The 22,022-nt window shown below is 47.2% G+C and overlaps 4 protein-coding genes across 4 annotated transcripts; all 4 read right to left on the bottom strand.

The window, feature by feature from the left end:
- Positions 1–1,081: 1,081 nt before the first annotated feature.
- Positions 1,082–2,648, bottom strand: MYCFIDRAFT_55798 (uncharacterized protein). Its single transcript, XM_007921993.1, has one exon. The coding sequence runs from the start codon at positions 2,612–2,614 to the stop codon at positions 1,133–1,135; it is 1,482 nt and encodes a 493-aa protein (XP_007920184.1). The 5' UTR covers positions 2,615–2,648; the 3' UTR covers positions 1,082–1,132.
- A 269-nt stretch (positions 2,649–2,917) lies between these two features.
- On the bottom strand, positions 2,918–8,417 carry MYCFIDRAFT_55795 (uncharacterized protein). Its single transcript, XM_007921992.1, has 4 exons — positions 8,282–8,417; positions 5,480–8,239; positions 3,386–5,371; positions 2,918–3,333 (listed from the first exon to the last, which is right to left on the bottom strand). Exons 1-4 carry the CDS (start codon positions 8,373–8,375, stop codon positions 3,137–3,139), a joined length of 5,037 nt encoding a protein of 1,678 aa, XP_007920183.1. The 5' UTR covers positions 8,376–8,417; the 3' UTR covers positions 2,918–3,136.
- Positions 8,418–9,606: 1,189 nt separating this feature from the next.
- Positions 9,607–11,710, bottom strand: MYCFIDRAFT_48983 (uncharacterized protein). The gene has a single exon (XM_007921868.1). The coding sequence runs from the start codon at positions 11,414–11,416 to the stop codon at positions 9,650–9,652; it is 1,767 nt and encodes a 588-aa protein (XP_007920059.1). The 5' UTR covers positions 11,417–11,710; the 3' UTR covers positions 9,607–9,649.
- MYCFIDRAFT_170830 (uncharacterized protein) lies at positions 11,451–21,274 on the bottom strand (the record flags this gene model as incomplete). The annotated part of the gene is made up of 6 exons (XM_007923838.1): positions 11,451–11,547; positions 11,573–11,620; positions 11,654–11,713; positions 11,752–11,800; positions 11,850–11,860; positions 21,270–21,274. 6 exons carry the CDS (start codon positions 21,272–21,274, stop codon positions 11,451–11,453), a joined length of 270 nt encoding a protein of 89 aa, XP_007922029.1.
- Between the last annotated feature and the right edge of the window lie 748 nt (positions 21,275–22,022).

The raw sequence follows: 22,022 nt of genomic DNA, 5'->3' as shown, positions 1-22,022 counted from the left end.
GCTGCACTGGAAGCAGCACGAGAGTACGACACCGACATCTTTCTCGTGCAAATGGTTCGCATACAAACCGTAGTGGAGACCATCCACACGACAGATTGCCCTACAGTACCGGCGAAGATATACACCAAAGCCTACCAAGCAGACCTGGAAAGGCTTCGTCGCACGGATGAGTGCAAAGAGGACAATCTTTTCCTACAGATGCAATATCTCACTGCCGAAATTTCGATGTGGGAGCTCTCCTTGATCGAGCTTCAAGAAGATCGCTCGAAATCACTCAGCAGTGTCCTGGACGACTTGTATCGATGTGTGGCAGCGATCAAGGCATTCCTTGATGTCTACTTTGCCATTCCATCCGCAGCATACTACTTGTTACCATTTTCGGTCTTTGGGCAATTTGCGCACGCATTTATAGTGTTGACCAAGCTTGCTTCGCTGGACGTGGAAGGATGGGATCTCACGGTGTTCGGTGAACAGGTCAGCTTCTGTGAAGTAATCGAAGAGTCTGCTGTCAGGTTCGAAGAATCTACAAAGTCTGCACCGGACGGGATTCGCGTCAACAACGAATCATTCCGCAAGTGGGCGCAACGCATTCGGTGGATGAAGCAGGTGTACGAGTCGAAATTTAACGAACAGCATCCCGACGCATCTGTAGGCGCACCGGACCCAGCAAGCCAATCTCGACAGCCTGACGACCTGGGCCAGCCGACGCCACCCGACGAAATTCTCAATACTGACTTTTTCAACTACCTCGATGAAAATTTTTGGGACAGTTTTGCTGGAGAATTTGACCTCGGCTTCCCAGCCAATTCACTGGCAGTAATATGAATTCCGGCCGTGCGGACAGGCCGGCTTGTAATTGTCAATAATGATCAGATGATAATGAAGGTGTAATGTGTTAGTCGTGGTCAGACGGCTCGATGCGGTCCTCGTGGACATCGATAGAAGAATGAGACATCTCAGCTATCCATACAGTCCTATACAGAGCTTGCGCGCGGCAGGACATTGTCCAAACCCACAGAACCTGTTCATTTGGAAACACAACGGACGCTCAGATGCACAAGAAACCATACGCCATCCGATTGCTGAGAGATCTGCTTTGCTCTGTCGAAACTACAATTCTAGCTCGAATGACCTAGTACTCCATTGCATTTTCGAATAATCCTCGGAGCTGTTCCCTTTCAGCAGAAGTATCTTGCATCTCCAAATTCGGTGCCAGCATCAATACACGTGCTTGCGGCATGGTGCCCTCCACCAGCGCATCGATATGCTCATTCTTGAAGCCCAAGGCCTTGAGACCTCTCGGTTGATCGCCAAGCTTCACGAGGAACTCTGCCAATGCCTCACTGAGAATCTCGCCAGCACTGTCCTTCTTCGCATTCGAAACATCGACACCAAATGCTTCCGCAGCTGCGAGATGTCGCTCTGGATTCGAAGCACCGGTAAACCTGAAGACTGCTGGTGCACTGACCGCCACTGAGACTCCATGAGGAATGATCGGAGTTTGCACTTCATAGCCAGCATGTTGGTAGCCGGGATTCTGCGATGAAATTGGGTATGACATTCCGTGGCAGAGATGGACACCTGCGTTCCCGAAACCTACGCCCGCGAGTGTGGCAGCAAGGAGCATCTTGGATTGAGCCTCCCAGTCATCCGGATCCTTAACAGCACGAGGAAGATATTTGACAGTATCTTTGAGGGCCTGGAGCGAGAAGATGTCGCTAATTGGATTGGCACCTTGGTAGGCAGGCCTATTGATTGGATTGGTTGGTCTCGGAACTCGTTCGTAGTAAGGTATGGCTGTCCATGATTCAAGACTGTGGCAGAGAACATCAAGACCGGATGAGGCGTGGACTGCTGATGGCATGGTGCGAGTGTTGATCGGGTCACAAACTCCGAGGGTGGGCTTAAGGTTGCGATGAGCGATACCAGTCTTCGCTTTCTTCGATACGAGATCGAAGATGGCCGTGCCCGTGGTCTCAGAACCCGTTCCAGCAGTGGTTGGCACAGCGATCAGAGGCTTAAGCTTAGACGTGATCGGCTTGCCTGCTCCAAGGGGCGCGTTGACGAAGTCCAGAAATTCAGCATCGGGACAGGTGGTGTACAGGTTCATCAGCTTGGCAGTATCGATCACACTGCCGCCACCGACAGCCAGAAAAGCATCAGGTGCATACGGCTTGGCAAAGTCGATGGCCTCCCGAATAGAGTAGTCTTTCGGCTCAACCTTGACTTTGTCGAAGACGTGGAAAGCAATGCCTTCACGTTCCAGGCCTTCGATCGATTGCTTCATTGCATCCAGCTTCGTCACCGTAGAATCGGTCACGACCATGACCTTCTTGGCGTGCAGGTTCTTGAAGTCCATGCCGACCTCCTTGGTGCAGCCGGGACCGAATCGAATGCTGGACGCGGCCATCTCGAAGGCATATTCTTTCTGTTGGTGTGCACTGCCCACAGGGGTCGCCAGCGACCGTACGCGTCCAGCGGTAGGATTCTTCTGAGCATGGTGGTGATGACCGGGGTTGGAGTGACATGGGCATGTACTGGTGCCGGAATTGATGGCGCGCAGGAGGCCCACGGCTTGCTGGGCTCGCGTGGGAGCAACTCGGATGGCGGGCATTGTGATGGTGAAAAGCAATTCTTTACAGAGCGTGTCAGACAGGCACAGGAAGAGGTCCGGCGTAGTCGACGACGACATCGGTGCTTGCTTGCCCTATCCCGTCCTCGATAGGTGGGGCTCGTGCGGTTAAGCGTACGCCTCATGCATGCCTCGGCACTCGCTCTGTACGCTCCGTAATTCTTCCTATTCTTCCTACGGCGAGCTGTATGTGCTCTCGGAGAGCCTGTCGCGCAATGGAATCGGAAACAAGATATGCTCAAGCTGAGAGGCGTCGTGAAAGCCACTGAGAAAACGATCGTCTTTGGCAGGCAGGAACACTTCCGAGCCTGGATTTAGCTACATACATCATGCCTGTGTTGATATTACCCATGGCCGTGGCGGCGTTTCATAAGTTCCCAATGGCAAAAGAACACGAACGCCGGGCTATGCATTCTTCCAACTCAAAATGAACCGTAACGACTTTTGCACCGGCCGTGCGCCTCGCACTAGTGCTCGCTGAAGCAGCACATCAAATGCGATTGTCTATGATAAGTGGAAAGCTCCCTGGCCTTCCTTGGAAGCTGTATTGAATCTCGACTTGAGAACTTCAAGTGAGCTGTAATCTGGCATCTTCAGATAGTTGACGCATGTCATGACACTGGGTAGGTAATCGTCGGAGGTATATGGCGCATCGGCGCTCTTGCGGACCACGGTAAACATTGGGGTGAGCGATTTGAAGCCTGCGGGAAATATTAGCAAAGACCATAAAGCGTGCATGTTGCCTACACATACCTCCGATCGGCAGCTTCGGGCTGCCCGTAACAAATTGCAAGAAGTCGCGCCGGTCTTGAGACGAGAACTCTGACATGGCTTGCAGCAGGTTGCGGACGCTGCGACTGTCCAGGTTAAATCCGTGATCGGCTTTGATAGAGTCCATCAGCGTTTCAAGTGACCAGTCCTCCTCTCCGTGACCGAAAAGCATGCAGAGCTCATCCGGCGTGAACGCTCTCAGTGCCGAGTATGGGAAGACGAGTGAGAAACCAGTCCGGAAGGCTTCCACCTGTCTCTGCACGCCAGACTGTAGAGTAAAGTCGATGACCTTTTTGATGTACTGTCCGACGTTGTCGATGGTGACATTGATAGTGGACCCATATGGAAGAAGTTCGATATCAGGATGACCAGGCAGGGTGAAGTCCAGACCGAGATCTTCGATATGAGCATCATTGATTCGAATTTGCTCTGCCTTGGAGGCCTTTTGATCCGGCGAGAGGGTTGCATCTTCGTCAATGCGCTGCTTAGCATTGGCATACTTCCTCAGGACCTTGAGCGAGTGGGCAAGGCCTTCGTCGACCGCAGCCACGGCGCCGAGCGATGGGGTGACCGTCGTGGTGCTTGCACCGACACGGAAGAAGGTCGGGTTGAAAGACACATCGATGATGCGCGAGTCAAGCATGGATCGTGCCACAAACTTGCCCAGCATCTTGAACATGTTTAGTACCTTCTGGCCATTCTCCTTACGTGCCATCTCTTCACTCATTGGCGCAGGGAATAGGCCGCGCTTGCCAAATGCGTACTCGCTGTTGTCCAAGGACTCATTCTCGCGCCACAGCTTGGTCTTCTTCTTGGAAAACTCTTTGGAAACAGTGGAGTAGAATTCCAAGGTCGGACCCAGTCCAGTGCCGACCTCATCAAAGTATTCGACTTCCAGCATGCTCGAGGATGAGCCATAGAGCTCCATCACCTTCATGGCAGATTCGAGCATGCGAGACCGTGAGATACGAACTTTTTGGCGCTGCACTCGTCCCAAGAACGGGCGTTCATCGCGATGGCGGCTGCGTGATGATTCTTCCTGGCTGTTCTGCCAGCGCGACATGAGCCGAGAGTATCCGAAAGAGGTCGATTGCAGGAAAAGATGGCGTGTCTCGAACGGAAAGAGAAAGGGATAGAGGCGGGCAAGATCCTCTGCCCATGTGGGGAGGCACTGGCTCGCCACGATCAACGGCTCCTCCAGCTGTCGATTGAGCTTGGCCGTCAACTTCGTGTTGACGAATTGGGATGGTGGTTCGGCGTTGAGTTTCACTGTAGCCTTGTGTTCAGCCAAGACATCGTCCAGATTGGCATTCAAGGCATGTAAAATGCTCATCAATCGCAAGATGCCTGAAGTTACAGGATGGTTGTCCAAAGAGGGAGGGAGACCATTCTGAGAAGTTGCATCTGGCATGGGCGGCGGAGTTCTTGAGCTACGGTCGCTTGGCGGTGGTCCTGCTACCTTCTTGAAGGAGATGGCGTGGGTCGCTGACCAAATGTTACGTGCTGAGACTTCGTCGCCGTGAGCTTGATTGAAATGGCAAGCACGGTAGATCGTAGTATCGCTAGCGATCGGCTGATTGTTCACGCTGAACTCAATGTGCCAATCCTCAGGAGTCTTCTGCACCGCAGAGGCATAGGACATGGGCCTGGTGGATAGGGTAGGCGTGCTCAGCAGCTCTCGTGCTGCAGCAAGTCGGGCAGACGCTGACAGGCGGTCTGCTGTGCTAGTTGGTGTGGGTATGCCTTGAGAAGGTGTGCTAACACGAGCACCATCTTCTGTGCGAGCAGTGACTTTGCCAGAGTTCGCCACCTCAAGATTGACTGCCGATGGGTCGGGCTCATCGCGCTCCAGGGCTCCATCTTCAAGATCATCAACCAGTGCGTCCAGATCAGCATCCATGTCGTCATCGTCATCCGAGATGTGCGCTTCATCAGCGCATTCAAGGGCCTCCTGAAGTGCGTCCCTATCTCCCAGTGACGTCTCATCAGAGTTCTCGGGCTGTGGAGGAGGTGGGGCAATCGATGATGATGCTTGGGAAGAATGTCTCCTCGAAGACCGACGCAATTTACTCGTACTGTCCTCAGTCTTGCCAGGCTCTGTTCCCGTTTCTGGTGCAGATTTGGAAGACTTGGTCCTCGGCATCTTCTTGCCGGTGCTGCGAGTAGGCAGAGTTGAGCTCCCCAACGTTGGCAATGTGGGCGGTGGTGGTATTGATCGATCTCCTCGGCCAGCCATCGCTGCCGCATATGCCGCCATGGCACTTGACATGTCTCCACGACGAGAACCACGCGGGCGATCGCCCATGCTGATGCGCGGCCTCAAGTAATCATCTAGCGCCTTGAATGTGGCAATTGCATGGATAGAGACCATGATGTTTCGATAAGGACGCGGGATGCCTGAGTCATCGTCGGCTACAAGCTTCAGACGAAGCTGCTTAGCCAACATAGAAGCTGCGCTGCCTCTATTGCTCTCAAATGCATTGTGGTGCACCGTAATCACCTCGAAATGCTCGGCACGGCTGAGCAGTTCCTGAAGCTTGTGCGTGAGGACACTGAATGCCGTGGACGGAGATTTGGCGTCCCTAGTGATGACAATTGCCTGCTGTGTTGCCATGAAGACCTCGAGGAAATCGGAGCGTGCGGCGGTTGCCGCCTCCTCGTTGGCGGCTGTGAATAGGTCGAGAAGGACGTCTACTATGCCAGAGGTCATCAATTCATAGCTCGTGATGCTCTGAACGGTATCACCATCGAAGTATTTGGCGAGGCGTGTGAAAATTTCCGTTCCACTTCCAGCGGCAGCGCCTGAATAGCATGCTCTCAGCTGATCTGCAAGTGCCTTGATATCGTCCAACACTTCGGTTGCCCGCGATTGCATTTGCTCGCTAGCTGCTTCGCCATGGGTCTCAAGGAATCGCCTGGCTCGCAAAGTGGTGACGTCCTGTAGATCCAGAATGTGTTGTGCCGGTCGAGATGCAGCCAAGTCAGAGTCGATAGAGCGCTCTTGGTCGTTATCAGCGTCATCTTCATCGTCATCATCATCCTCGTCCTCGACGCGGCCCTGTCTGGGCTTCTCGTGTTCGTCAATGTCTTCTTCGTCGTGTTCGGCTTCACGTGGCTCATCATGATGATCGTGGTCTTCTGAACCTCCGTCTTCCATGTCAACTTCGATCGGCTCATCCTCTTCATTGTGATTTTCCTCGTGGTCGTCATGACCCTCGTCTGGGATGATGGCAGCTGTTCCAAGAGAGGAGTGCTTTTCTGACGCTCCTAGTGTCTTGAGTGGTCGATCAGCAAGTTTCTTGATCTCGGCCATGACACCTTCACGGTAGAATTGCGGTCGATAAAGGGACTCCAGCCGCTTCAATAGCAGCTCGGCGGCCTGGAGCGCAAATGTGACAAGCGAAGTGTTGTCCTGTTGCGACAAGATCGATGCCAGATGAGATGCATAAGTAACACCCCTGAGAGCCTCCTTGAGTATTTCGGCTTCCAGGTTGGAGAGCATTTTGAGCTGAGCAGTAAGCACTTTCTGCCGCACGGAAAGATTGACGGTACTGGTGTATGCGTGCATCAAAGTTGGGAACAAGATGATGGCGAATCTCTTGACTTCGTCCGGGCACTGCTTCAAGAGTTCGACTCTCTTGTCGTTAGGAGCTGTCTTTGAGCGAGTTGACATGGATGCATTGTCTGGCCCGGTGTACCCGGCGTCCTGCAGATCGTCGAGGAACATGAGACTGCCTTGGGATACTGTTGGCAAAAGCTCGCAGATGACATTCAAAGTCTCAAAAATCTGCTCGCGAGGAGTTCGGATGATGGCTTGCATAATAACATTCTTGTCGATCTTGGCAGCAATCTCGTCTGTGCCTGTGGGTGGCGACACTCCTGTTAGGATTTGGTAGAGTGTATCCACTACATTCATCTTGAGGAGCTCCGCAGAAAGCCGTGGGCTTGCACGAGCAGTGATCGAGAGGACTCGCAAGAACTGAGTATGAATGTTTGGCCCAATCATGTTGGTAGTGCCTGGCAGTAAGAGTCGCAGGACTGCCTTGAGCAGCTCTGGGCTCACGAGCTCCTCCAGCTTGCTGTCATGATACTTGAAGCTGTCGATGACCCTAGACACACAGAGCGAAGCTTGTTCCACAACCCGCTGGTCGCTGCTTGAAAGCGTGTTGAGGAGTATCGGCATTACACCGCGTACTGTCGGAAATGACTCCTCCGGAATGTTACGACAGCAATTCGCAGCGGTGGTGACAGCGGTTCTCTGCGTGCTAGTGGCGAAGAAGTCCAGATATGTCAAGCATGCCGTGAGGCCCCCCTCTCGAACGATTGAGGATGGAAACTCGATTGAAATCTTCTCCAAGGTGCTGAGTGCCTGCTCAGCGACATCGATGAAGTTGATTTCAAGCAGTTTCTGACACAGGACCGGCACTGCTCCACCGTAAACGACACTGGCCGTTGCTGCCGGAAGAGCTTCCATCATGTTCGCGATGCACCGGCAAGCGAGCAGCATGACCTCTGGATTCTCCTCACCAGTGAACTCGTTCGGTTGCATCAGTGATACCAGCTCTTTGACATATTGATCGGGAGCGAAATGTCCAGCGAGGTTATCCTCATTGCTGACCAGAAGAATCTCAGAAAGTTCTTGCAGGGCAATGAGCTGTAATGATGGATCGTCCTTGGCACGCAACTGCTCGAGCAGGCCGCGGAGCCGACTGTTCTGGCCCGAGACAATGCCAGATAGAGCTCTCAGACTGTTTGACAGTCCAGCGTGACCGCCAAATCGGGAAAGGTAGCCAGTTGCAAATGGGTCCTCACCACGATCCATGGCGTCCAGTTCATCTTGGCCAAAGCCCCGCTGTGGTGGTGGTGCAGCATCATCACTGCCGTCTGCCCCAAGTCCAGCATCCTGACGAGACTGTTCGTCCTCATTCGGATCCTGATCTGGCTGCTCTCTCTTCTCGTCCACATCCTTCATGACCACATCTTGGCCGTGTTCTTTCCGCGAGCTCTTGCGCGACTTTCGACTCGGTGCTGCTGAGCTCGAGACCAGAGGATCTGCGGTCGGGTCAGTGGGTGCACGCCGGCCGCCGAAGAGGTCCACCTCACCTTCTTTGGACTTGCGGCGGCTCGATTTGCGGCGAGAAGAGTCACGAGGAATTTGCTCCGGCGACGTCTCGCCCGAGGACCCGCTGGTCGGTCTGTCTCTGTCAGCTCTTGCTCGCACACGGGACTGGGGTGGGTGAGCGCACCCAGCACTGGACATAGCAGCAGTGGCCGCTCTCTTGCTTCGCTTGGGTGCCGCAGCGGTCTGGCCGCTCTCGGCGTCCGCACTGGCAGGAAAGCTGTTGTCGCCGGTGTCGTTGGCGCGAGCACGTTTGGGGTTGCGTGGCTCGCGAGCAGTGGGTGGCGGGGGATCGGTGTTGGCGAGCTTGCGCTTTCGGAGGGCGGGAGTATCGCGAATGGGCGGCGAGCGTGTGGCAGTCGTGGCTGGCGACTGCGGTGCGGCGGCAGTATTTGCTGGGTTGGCGGTGCTGGTGTCGGGATCGGCGTTCTGCCTCGCGGTCGCGGAACGCGTAATTCGCTGACTTGGAGGCATCAGAGTCAATGAGGGAGGGGAGGAAAAATGGTGGTGTCGATGGCGAGACTGAGGCAGTGGTGCTGGGACGAGGTGGGGGGGAGGGAGGCAGAGCAGAGGCAGCTCGCACAAGCCGCGGCGCACTGTCCTGCGCTGGTGCTGGTTGACGCAGCGCAGCAGGAGCGACGCGTCGGAGTGCGCGTCAAGTGAGTGCTGCAGCTGCGCGAGGTGGGAGAAGTGAAGGTGCGCTGGGCTGACGTGGTCTGGCGGAGGCAGGCGAGAGAGAGTCGTACCTGGCGTGTGATGCTGGAGACGCTGTCGCTGGCTGAGCCTTAACCATTCTTCTCCTCCGTGAGCCCCATGAGTCGAGTCATGAAAGACGGAGGGGCGAGGCGGGGCGAGGCGAGGCAATGCAGGAAACAGCGCGAGTGGGAGGAAAGGCGTCGCCGTGAAGTCGACGTGCGTGGTGGTGAGGGAGGGAGTGCCGTTGCATCACGACTAAACGACGGCAGATTAACTTCACACGAGCCTCCGATAAGTCGACTCACGAGCGAGGAGCCGGCGCCGGCGCTGACGGGCCACGGAACGCTGCCCGAATGCTTGGCGCCGCATTCACATCCATTCTCATACTACCAGTTCCAAAATCTGTACAATTGTTCATACTACATGTACTTCTAGAACTGCCCTTCGGTATTCCCTTCGCCCATGCTCCTGCTCCCGCTGCTGCCAGCCTGTATGGCCCCGATAATGCCATCCAGATACGTCGCGCCGGACCACTTCTGATGCGTGAGAACATCAGTGCCCACCTCCTTCTCTCTCCTCTGCACAATCTCTACATATGCCTTCATGCCCTCGGTCCTGTAAGCCTTCGCCAGCTCGTGCGAGATCGTGGCAGTGCTGTGTAGACCCGCCAAAGATATGAGCTGCAGAGTGAAGCCGTGTCCGGCGAGATCCCAGATGAAGTTCTTCAGGTCTTGGTCACTGAAGCCATGTGCGGACCAATTGAAGCTGGGCGATAAGTTGTATACCAGCTTCTTGCCGGCATGGACTTCGCGGATCTGCCTCGCAAAGCTTGCAGCCTCTTTCACGCTTGGGTCCTTTGTTTCCAGCCAGAGAAGATCTGCGTATGGTCCAAACTCGATCGCACGCTTGACGGCCGCGGGAATGCCGGCTCTGTAATGGTAGAAACCTTCTCGTGTTCGTGGCGTGTCCCAGCTGAATGTCACAGGTGACCCTGCCACTTGAGCCGCAGCTTGTCGTCGCTTGTGCAGCGGCATATTCCTGTTGTCGCGGGTCTGCTTCAGATATGCTTGCGCGTCCCTTCCTTGCGATTTGATGTGCGCCTCCGCGGCTTCATCGAACGTGACGAGGTTGTGCTTTTTGACCCACTGCGCCTCAAAAGCGTCAATCTCGGGACCTGAGGCGCCTTCGGTCTCCATGATCTGGAGTGTCTCTGCCAGAGGTTCGACATCGTCAGTCGCGCCCAAGATGAACTCGTGGTCTCTAGCATCGATCGCGGACGAAAGCAGCTTGCCACTCTCGCTATCAGTCCGAGCAATTACCAGATTCTCAGAACCCATCAGGTCCCATTGGTATCTCGCCGCTACTAGCCTGTTGATGTGGTCGCCCACGGGCACGAGGACTTTGCCAGCCAAGTGACCGCACTTCTTACCGCCATGAAGCTGATCCTCGAAGTGCACCGCAGCTGCACCATTCTCGGCGAAGAGCTTCGCAAGCTTGAGGACCGCGCTGAGACCGCCATGACCGGTATCACCATCTGCAATGATTGGTCGAAGGTAATCCACATAGGGCGTTTGCTTTCTTTGCTCGAGAGTCATCGAAAGTCTTGCATCGTAATGCCGTCGATCGTGCAGCTGTTGGGCTTTGAATAGTCGCTGTACTTGGTTGGGCACGGTGTTGTACGGATAGTCGCCAAAGTCAGGACTGACTTCATTCGTAGTCGTGAGGACAGAAGAACATGCCCAGCCCGAGACATAAAGCACTTCCTGGTGCTGTGCCTGCTGCGTCATCTGGATTGGATCGATGGCGCCCATTGTGTGGACTGGCTTTCCCTCCGCAGCACGCTCTTCTAGCAGGTTAAAGAGCTTCCTCGCCATCAAGCTGGAGGGGTAGACCTGTTGCAATGTGCCACGCTTGCTCACAACATCTTCGGGCGTGTAAGGTCGCTTGATGCCCTTGTACCTTGGACTTGCCCACCACTCTTTCACCTGCTTCACTTGTGTGTCAAATATCTGCTGCTCGAGATCTGGCTTCTCCGACTCTTTTGCCAGCTGGAATGCGTCTGTGGGCTGTGTTCCTAGTAACGGAGGCTGCACGGCGGAGAAGGTGTGCACCTTACTTGTTCCAGCCATCATGCGAGGTGCAATGCTAGCAATCAGAAGCCTCTGTTGGCGCAGAGCACGCGACGCCGATCGCAACATCGTTGTGTACAGGCTTTCGCCCTGGCGGTCGCTTTCAGGAGGCCTCGATCAAAGTAGAGCTTCGCAATGGGTTGAGTGGGTAATGAGGCTCTGGATTCCGTCGATGGCTGTCATGCAGCAGCTTGTAGATGCTCCCAAGAGCCTCGTTGTGAAGACAGCGTGTATAGAATTCTATTCAAGGTGGAAGTCGCAGGCTTGCGAGGGCTGCAGTCGTCGGGTGTTCACAAAAGAGCAGACATTACAGTTGGCGGACCATGATCAAAGGTCGAAGGAAGGCTGTGCTTTTGTTCAGCGACTCTCCCCGAATGTGTCAGTCAGTCAGTAGTCAGTGCGACGGTGTTAGCGAGGCTGTTACGGAGCGATATCGCACGCCAATGCGAGGAGCTCGCAGCCCTTGTCTCTGCTAATACGACTTGATTATAGTAAGCGATACAGCAGGCCAGACTATTCCAGATTGAAATATTCACAGTTATAGACTGCTTTGCGCACTCCCTTCTCGATCTATAATAGTAGCTAGTAGCTAGGATTAGAACTATTAGATCTAAGACTAAGCGGATCTCTAAGGTTATATATATCTTCTATAATAATAGGAATTTCTAGTCGGAACGTAGGATAGAATATCTAAGTATTCGGAATTCCTAAAATCTACTAACTTATAGATATATAAGTAGGATTATTAAATCGTTTATTATAATAGGGATTATATTAGTAGGTAGATAGAGTAGTAGTAGATATAAGTAGTATTCGATAAGGATCTAAAAGAAGAGGGAGGAAGGTAGAAGAGTTAGCCTAATACTAAGCGCTAAGCCCTACCTAAGGTATCGAGACCCTAGCTTTACTTAGCCTAGTTATATACTAATTACGTATAGCCTCTTTAGCCCTAATATACGCTTCCCTTCTAAAGGCCGCGCCCCTATAGCCTTTCTATATTCTAATCCTAACCTCTATTACTACTAACTTAGCAAATCTAATAAGCTGCTTAGCTACGCTAAATTAAACACTTAACTACCTAATTATATAACTATATTAAACCTTACCTTCTAAGCGCAATATACTACTTAACTCTAACTACGCTATCCTTATATATAATAAAGTAATATATATCTATAAGAATTAAGGACTATCGACTAATTATAATACGAGCGTGTCTTCCTTACTATAATAGGTAGGCGTACAAGGTATTATAGTACTACCTCTATTCTAAGTAATATTATTCGAGTTCTTTGCGTCTACTCTTAAAAGACCTAGAAATGTCTACTTCCGAGGGATTATTCTTGTTATTACGAGGGCTATTATTATTCGTAGTTTCGCTAGCCCTAATTAGCTAGGTTTAGTAGCCTTTAATTATTAATTAATCTTATTTTTTTAAAAATATAGTTTGTCTAGTTTCTATAGGTAAAGGCTATTATAAGTGCAATAGTTAAGGTTCGTATTACGATATAATACTATTGTATATACGATAGTAGGCAGCGGTTACTATTAACCGCTACGGTCGCTATTGCTACTAATAGTAGGACTATTATATAAATAGCTTACCTCGCGGTACCTTAGAGAATATATTAACTTTTATACCGTATAACCGTTACGATACCTTTATACTATAACCGTATACCTAGCAACTTAGTAGCTTCGCTTAATACTTGGTTAGCTTCTATACTAACTACTAGTCCTCTACCCGAATCGACCCTAGTCGTTATAGCTACGACGAGAATCGACGCGATTAGCTACGGGTCCTACCGATCTTCCGCCGATTACTACGATTTAACTCCTATCCGTTATAACGGTACCTATTCGATTTACTACCCTTCCGTACTATATCCTACCGACGCGCGAGCGCCTTATCGGCGATCCTATTAGTATACCGAGGAGACGGTAGCGGTAGTTTCTACCTTTAGTAGTAATTGCCTCCTATACCTAGGTCTAGGGTAGCCGCTTTCCTGAGGAGGACCTACCCCGATAAGGGCTAGCCTATAGGGGTAGCGTTAGCTACCGAGAGGTGCTTTCGGTGCTCGGCGGTAGTACGGTTAATTCGGGCCTAGTCCTTAGGTTTGTCGTATTAGCCTAGTAGATAGCTAGTACTATTATAATTAAAGCATTTCAATCTAGTAGGGAGATTGCTATAGCTGCTATTGTTATTATTAGTAGAGCGGCTAGTACTATAGGGATACGAGCCCCTTCTACGGCCCCTATTACGGCCTCCTCTATATAGCCGTTAGCTACGGCCTCTTCTACGGTCGTTGTTACTATTCCTATTATTAGCGTTATTGTCTTAGTAGGAACCTTAGTTTCCTCCGTAGGTACTACGGTTACTATAGTTAGTACTAGCTAGTCGGATCCTCGATTCTAGTCGTTATTAGAGCTAAACAGCTCGTTTAGCTGTTTCTACTTCGACTATAAATTAAATGCGTATTAGGTTAGCTTGTTTAAATATACGGCGACGGTCTAATTTGAGGACAAGCTCCTATCTAAGCTTTAGGCGTATTTCCGAGATCTATATAGAATTAGTCTTAGCCGGAAGGTTATCTTTAAGGGTCTTTAAATAGGCCTCGAATAAGCGAGCCGATTAATTAGTCTTTTTTTTAGCTCGAAGGTACTAGTCCTAAGCGTATTATTGCCTTAGTATAGGGTTTCTAAGGGTGTCTAGTATAATAGTCTTATAGGTTTTCTACTAAACAGTAGTCTAGTTACTAAGGGAGTCGAAATAATTATCCTAAGTGCGTTTTAGGTCGCTATTAATGTACTATATAGCGTATACGACTAAGGAATAGTTATCTAGTAGCGCTCTTAGTGCGTTACGCTAGTTAAGCTTACAGTCGCGAATATAGTTATTATATTGCTTCCGACTAGAGCTATCGAATATAGTACAATCCTTAAGTTTAGCATCCTTCTTCTATACGGAAGGTCCTGCTACTAGTCCTAGTTTAGCAGTGGTTGTTAGGGCTTCCTATAGGCGGCGAATCTCGAGGAGATTATCCTTTAGCTATTATTCTTAGCGTAAAGTAGCGAGCCTGTTTTAGGTAGCTTCTTAAAGTCTCGCTACTAGCTAGGGGGTAAAGGCTAGTTAGCTATATCGACGGTTAACAATATTGCTAAGAATGTCGCTAACGGGCAACGATAGGTTATCCCCTTTAATTATAGGTTCTTTAGTAGGCCCTCTAGTAGGCACTTTAGTAGGAGGCACTTTAGTAGGCAATGTGCTACTAGCGTTGTTATTGCTAGCGCTGCTAGCGGCGCCGCGGTTGTTATTGCTTCGTAATAAGCCGGCTATTATAAGGGGTAATACTAATAATATATTATAGGCCCCTAAGATACGGATATAGCGGAACTAGTAGGTATCGGCTTAGTACAATTGACTTAGTATAATAGGCCGTATAGAAGGCCTTGCTTAATAATTAGTACGGTTGTTTTTAATAGAATAGTACGTGTAGGTCCCGTTCTTCGGGCGTAATATAGTTAGATTAACGGTTTTCGGGGCTATACCGCTAAAAGCTTAAAATAAGGACTATCTAGCTGCTGCCCTTAAAGGGTAGATCGAATACTATATAAGAAGGGTTATATTAGCAGGTAGATAGGGTAGTAGTAGGTACAAGTAGTATTTAATAAGGATCTAGGAGGAGGGGGAGGAAGGCAGGAGAGTTAGCCTATTACTAAGCGCTAAGCCCTGCCTAAGGCATTAAGACCCTAACTTCACTCGAGCCTAGTTACATACCAATTACGTATAACCTCTTTAGTCCTAACACCGAGTAAATATAAGCTATAGGATTTCCGCTCGGTACCTTAGTCTTCGAGATACGGCGGAGTTAATTCTCTATAATACGTAGCGCTATTATATAGCGACAGATGCGTACTAAGTCCGGCAACTCGAAGAAGAATTAAGATAGCGACCGAGCAGGAGATTAATAGTATATTAGTAGAGTCGAGGTCTTATAAGCGAAGTACGAGATAATATAGGCTCTTAGTCGTATAGAGTAACGTACTATATAAATAACTAGGCGTGCTACTCTTATTTACTTACGACCTATATTCTAGGATACTCTTCTCGTACTTTTTATACTCTTTTCTAATACCTTACCTATAAGCGCTCCGCGACAACTAAGTAAATATAAGCTATAGGGTTTCCGCTCGGTACCTTAGCCTCCGAGATAGGGCAGAGTTAAATTTAGAGCAATAGCCGGCACTCGTAGCCGGCATATAGAGACGGTAGTAGGCCTTTTCCTACTAAATAACTAGCTTGTTTAGTATAGCCTACCTAATATTTCTTATATTTCCTAGTAATAGGCCTAGGTTACTTATAAGATTACTATAGCTAGTAAGGGCATTACTAAAGAATATCTATACTATAGTAGGATACTATTATTACGCCGGCTATTTATTAAAAGAAGGCTTTCGCCTATTACTATACCGGCTATATATACCGGCTATATTTCAAAGTTTGCTATACCTACCTTTTTTAGCCGTACCTGCCTTCTTTCCTTGCTCTAACGTTACTATAATATAGGCTTGCGCGACGCTTACTCTATTGCCTAGCGATATCGCGATACTACCTCTCTCGCTATATTTAACCTTGGTATCGATACCTATATCTCTACGCTCTATATCTACTATCTCCGTAATACCTTCGCTCCCTGCGCGCTTTCGTATACCTTCGTAACGCACTTTTTTCCTAGACCCCGCAGTAGTTCGGGTTAGTTTGTTTTAGTTTACTAAGCCGAAACTCTAGTTTAGTTTGGGTTGGTTTGCTAAGTAACTATATAAGTAGCTAGTTCGAACTATATAATTTATCGGTTTTTAAGAAGTGTACGAATGTATACGTAGCTTTAAGCAAGCCCTTTGTAAGACTTAGCAGTGTAGCCGGTAGCGTAGCCGGCATTTTTAGTCCTTAGTACTTATAGAATTTTCGAATCCTACTTAGGCTACGTAGTTGTATAAAGGTACTTATATAACCTCAAATCTATAGACAATTAGCTAAGGGCACTAACTAATTAAAAGCATATATACATATACAAGGCATTATAGTTTAGTTTAGAAACTGCACTCCTTAGGTATAAATTTCATCCTTTCGTTTACGGTTCAATTCCCTAACTGCTTAGTATTACGGATCTAATTAGTTAGAGTCCTTATATAATCTTAGAGCGACGCTAAGACTAGTAGGCTAAGCTGTCGCTCTATCTTACTAAGAGCGATAGAAGCGGTCGAGAGCGATAGCGTCGCTTACGTCGCTTACAACTACGGACAAGATGTCTCCTTTATATTTAGGAACGCCGGAATGCCCTTATAGCTCGAGGCGTTTAACTTATATTACCTACTTACTAATTAGAATTACCTTTATACTAATTATTCTATCTCTGCCTCCCGCTTATATTAGCCTCTCTAAAGAAGCCTCGGCTTATATATAATAAGAAGTTACCTAGCGATCTGTCGCGAGTAACCGTAATACTTTAAACGCCCTTAGGATAAGTGCCTTATTATAAGTCGGAAGGGGAACTCCCGCCCCTAGCGAGATAGGTAGTACTCGACGTACTACCTCTAGTATTAGCAATGCACTAGGAACCTATACCGGAAACGATTCCCTTAAGATTAGAAAGCTAGACTTTTATTACGGCGACCGAGATAAGTTCGATACCTAGGTTAGCTAGATAGATATATATTTTATATTTAACTAGGTTTAAGACAACTTAAAGCTAGTCTTCGCAACGACGTTTATACGAGGTAGGGCTTAGTATTAGGTTAAACCATTTCTTAGGACCTATCTAGATAGCAACGGGACCGACAATTCGGATAGAATCTTCGTAAGCTACGAACATCTTAAGCGTGCGATAAAGAAGGTGTTTAGATCTTCTAACGAGGTTGCTACCGCAGTTAGGGTTATCTAACACTTAACTTAGAAGGGGTTATATACCGATTACACCGCTAAATTTTAGGAATACGTCTAACTTACGGATTAGGACGACGAAGCTCTTATAATAATATATCGGCGAGGTCTTAAGGATAACGTTAAGGACGAGCTTATACGCGACGGTAGAAAAATAGATAATATAGGAATATTAGTTAAGGTTACGATCGATCTCGACGATAGGCTCTACGAACGAGCTTTAGAACGACGCTACGATTCTAAGACTTCTAGAAAAGCTAGTTATACTCCTAGATACGATAATAGACGAAACTATAGTACCTATAATAAACTAAAGGGGAACAACTACTATAGAGCGTAACTAATAGAGCTAGACGCTACCTAGAAGGGTCGAGTATTTAAAGGAAGAAAAGGCAAGAGTTCGCCTAAGAAAGTAGGAAGATTAACTTGCTATACGTATAGTAAGGAAGGCTATATAGCACGGAACTACCGCGGTAAGAATATAGTGCGACGCGAACAGTTTAATATAATATAACGAAAGGACTCGGGTAGAGAAGGCTACTAAATAATAGTAGAGCTATACTCTATTAATAACGCGCCGAGGACCTACGTAGAGGTCGTAAAGAAAGAGCTACGACAAATCTGTATAATAGTACGACGACGAGAACCTATATATAGAACCCTTTACTAGAGATTCTATTACGACGACTAATGCTAAATCTATTATTCTACTAAAATAGAAGTAGGATTCTTCCCTTAGATTAGGCGACTTGTATGAGAAGATACGAAATCCTAGTTAGAAGAAGAAACGATTAATAAATCTTGCTTAGATACCGACGATAAAGAAAACCGAGATCCGGAAGCTTTATTCCCTCCTAGGGAAGAGTTAGGAGATATCCTAGAAGTACCGGAGTCCCCTTAGTAAGAGGAGGAATAGCAAGAAGATTTAGAAGGAAGTCTAGATACCAAGGAAGAAACTACGAATAAGGAAAGTAAAGACGAATTTAGGATTAACGACGATACGATCCTTACGTTTATAATAGATATACCTATAGTAGCGCGAACGATTGCCTTATATCTAGTACGCAAATACGAGGAAATGTTTCTAAAGGTTAACGGGTAACGGAAGGTCGATCCTATCTAATTTGATTATTTCTAGATAAGCTTACGGGCAAAATTCTAGAATTACCCCCGGATACCTATAGACTATGCGTACTATAACTTTATTACGGAGCGAGTACCGATAGGAAGTATAATTACGCCCTACGGATACGTCCTACCCGACGAGAGGACGATTATTACTTAAGAGATACGTTAGACGGTCTAGCGATTAAATTAGCAATACCGAAAGGCTATAGTAGCGTAAGGACGGGATATATATAACGACACTCTCGAAGAAAAATTATATACCGAAGAAGCACGAACGGTAGGACTACGGATCCGTAACTAGTTAGAATAACGTTAGGCTACTAATCAGTCGGGAAACGGACTAACTCTCTAGATTAGAGCGTTCTAAGAGAGTTCCTTAATACCGAAAGCGCTTAAGTATTAATAGCAGTCTTCCGTATAAAAGTTATCGTTAACGGGTACCCGACGAGTATATTAATAGATTCCGGAGCGAGCGGGAACTTTGCCTCCGAATTATTCGTTAAAAGCCGAGGGATCGTAACCCGAAGTAGAAGAGAAGGAGCGTATAAACTTATAGCAGTAGATAGGTTACCGCTACCTAGTATAGAACGAGAAACGATACTATTACTACTAGCTATCTAATAGCACTACGAGGAAATTGTCTTAGATATTACTAATATAGCTAGTTATAATATCGTATTAGGTATACCTTAGTTAAGAAAGTATAACCTAGTCGTAGACTAGAGAAGAGGGGTACTTACATTTAAGGAATGCGACTATATAATCGGCATTCAACCTATATAGCGGTAGCGTTCGTAGGCAGATAAGATTAATAAACGTAGAGCGACTCGTAAGACGTTTACGTCGATAGGAATTACGGAGAACCGTATTCAACCCGGATCGACACTACCGTTAGGTTAGGAGAGTTATAATAATAATTACGGGAAGGATAGGAGTTATACGCTATCGAAGAATAAAACTAGAATCTCGGACCTAGACATTCCTAAAGAGTATACTAAGTAGAAGCGACTCTTTAAAGAGGAGAGAGGCAAGGCAGCCTTACCTAAACACTAACTATAGGATTATAAGATATACCTATAGCCTAGGAAAGAGCCTCTATAGGGACCCTTATACGTAATGTCTAAGAAAGAGCTCAAAACCCTAGACAAGTAGCTAAAAGAGAAACTAGAAAAAGGCTAGATACGGAAGTCGATATCCTCGGCAGCCTTACTAGTAATGTTCGTTCCGAAAGCCAGATTAGACGAAGGACGGCTAGTAGTCGATTTTAGACGACTTAACGACATTACGATTACAAATCGGTACCCGTTACCGAACATCGAAGAAATGCAAGACCGATTAACTAGATTAGACTAGTATACGAAGATTAACCTACGCGATACGTTTTACGCAATACGTATAGTAGCTAGATACGAATAGATAATAGTATTCCGAATAAGATATAGGCTTTACGAATTCTTAGTTATACCTATAGGACTTATAAATGCCCTAGCGTTATGTTAAGACCTTATAAACGAAGTCCTCCGAGACCTTCTAGATATATACGTTATCGCATATATAGACGATATCTTAGTCTATACTAAGGGAGCTCTCGCGGACTATATACGAATAGTATAGGACGTCTTCGAACGATTTACTTAAGTAGGATTTAAGACTATACCTAAGAAATACGAATTCTATAAGAAGGAAGTTAAGTTCCTAGGATTTATTATTAGCACTATAGGAATTAGGATCGATCTAGAAAAAACCAAGTTAATATAGGAATAGCTAACGCCTATATATATTAAAGACGTACAATTATTCCTAGGATTAGCTAACTATAATAGGAAATTCATCGAGGGCTACTCTAAGATAGCGGCACCCCTTACGGAGCTTATAAAGAAAGACAAGAAATAGAACTAGAGCACGAAGGAAGATATAGCGTTTAGGCAACTAAAGGAGCAATACGCTTCTACACTAACGCTACGATTATTCGATAGGAATAAGGCGGTCTAGATAGAAACAGACGCGTTAGATAGGGCTATAGGAGCATACCTTACGTAAGAGTATAACGGGAAACAATACCCGGTAGCCTATTACTCGAGAAAGATGTTACCCGCGGAATAGAACTACGATATCTATAATAAGGAGCTACTTACAATAGTTGTATTACTATAGCACTAGCGAGTATACGCGGAAGGAGCACTAAGTCTTACGATTCTTTCTAATTATAAGAATCTGACTTACTTTACTACGACTAAAGTACTAACCCGAAGACAGGCCCGCTAGTCGGAGCTACTAGGATAGTACAAGTTCGAAATCCGCTATACCCTAGGACGCGAGAACGGACGAGCCGACGCACTAAGCCGCCGTAGCGACTATATAGAAGGTTACGAACTAGTGTAGCAACAGATATTAAAGGCAAACTAAGACGGAAGCCTTAGTACTAACACAAAGGAATTTAACTATATTATGCGAATTCTTTAGGATATAGAAGAACAGTTCCTAATCGAGCATAGGAAATACTAAGTACCTAAGGAACGAGTTATAGAGTATATACGACAATACTACGACGGACTAGAAAATAGACACCCTAGAGTTTCAAAAACAATAGAGCTAGTTAAGCGAAGCTTCGGATTCCTACGTATACAATAACGAGTTCTAGATTATATTAAGAAATGTCTACAATGTTAGCGTAACAAGGCTAATAGATACGCTAAATATAGACATATCTAATTTACGACGCTACTAGATAAACTATAGGACGAAGTTATAATAGACTTTATTACGAAACTACTAAAATCTAAGGATCTAGTTATAGGATATAGCTACGACATAATACTTGTTATAGTCGATAGGCTTACGAAATATATATACTTCATTCCTACTAACGAAGCAAGTACAGCAGAGCAACTCGGATACCTTATACTAGATAGACTTATACGATACTACGGATTCCTAAGGACCTACATTACGGATAGAGACAAGCTCTTTACGTTAAACTACTAGAAGACGCTTACAGCGACACTTAGAATTAAGTATAAGCTATTAACGGCATACTATCTATAGATAGACGGCTAAACGGAAATCAAGAATTAGGCCTTAGAGGTATACTTACGATACTACGTTAACTACGTACAAACCAATTAGGCATCGCTATTGCCTATAGTACAACTTGTACTAAACAATTAGCAATCTAAGACTACGAAAGAAACACTATTCTTCGCTAATTTTAGGAAACATCCGTAGCTATTCGGGGAACAGTATTTAAAGCATCTATATACGGATAAAGCGATAGTCGCTTCGGAAGACTTAAAGCAGGTATATAAAGAATTATAGAAGGCAATTGCCGAGTCTTAAGAAAAGATTACGGGAACGTATAATGCTAAACGAAAAATAGCACCTTAGCTAAAAAAGGGGGATAAGGTCTACCTCCTAATAAAGAATCTAAGAACCCGGAGATCGACTAAGAAACTAGACTACGTTAAAGTCGGGCCATTTTTGATTAATAAGCCTAAAGGACTAGTTAATTACCGACTTAAACTACCGGACGACGCAAAAATCTATCTAGTGTTCTATATCTCTATACTAGAACCTATAGACGCCGAAACACCGTACTAAGAAACATTT

This window comes from Pseudocercospora fijiensis (assembly GCF_000340215.1).
Source record: "Pseudocercospora fijiensis CIRAD86 unplaced genomic scaffold MYCFIscaffold_1, whole genome shotgun sequence".
Taxonomy (NCBI): domain Eukaryota; kingdom Fungi; phylum Ascomycota; class Dothideomycetes; order Mycosphaerellales; family Mycosphaerellaceae; genus Pseudocercospora; species Pseudocercospora fijiensis.
Note: the sequence above shows the minus strand (reverse complement) of the source record. Positions and strands in the feature narration are given on the sequence as shown.

Bases quoted from the DNA above. Each gene is read 5' to 3' on its own strand.
- MYCFIDRAFT_55798 (XM_007921993.1), bottom strand. From the start codon at position 2,614: ATGCCCGCCATCCGAGTTGCTCCCACGCGAGCCCAGCAAGCCGTGGGC.
- MYCFIDRAFT_55795 (XM_007921992.1), bottom strand. From the start codon at position 8,375: ATGAAGGATGTGGACGAGAAGAGAGAGCAGCCAGATCAGGATCCGAAT. The intron at 8,240-8,281 runs GTGATGATGCTG...GCTTTGGCCAAG, and splicing joins TGGACTTGGGGCAGACGGCA to ATGAACTGGACGCCATGGAT. The intron at 3,334-3,385 runs GTATGTGTAGGC...TATTTCCCGCAG, and splicing joins CCCGAAGCTGCCGATCGGAG to GCTTCAAATCGCTCACCCCA.
- MYCFIDRAFT_48983 (XM_007921868.1), bottom strand. From the start codon at position 11,416: ATGTTGCGATCGGCGTCGCGTGCTCTGCGCCAACAGAGGCTTCTGATT.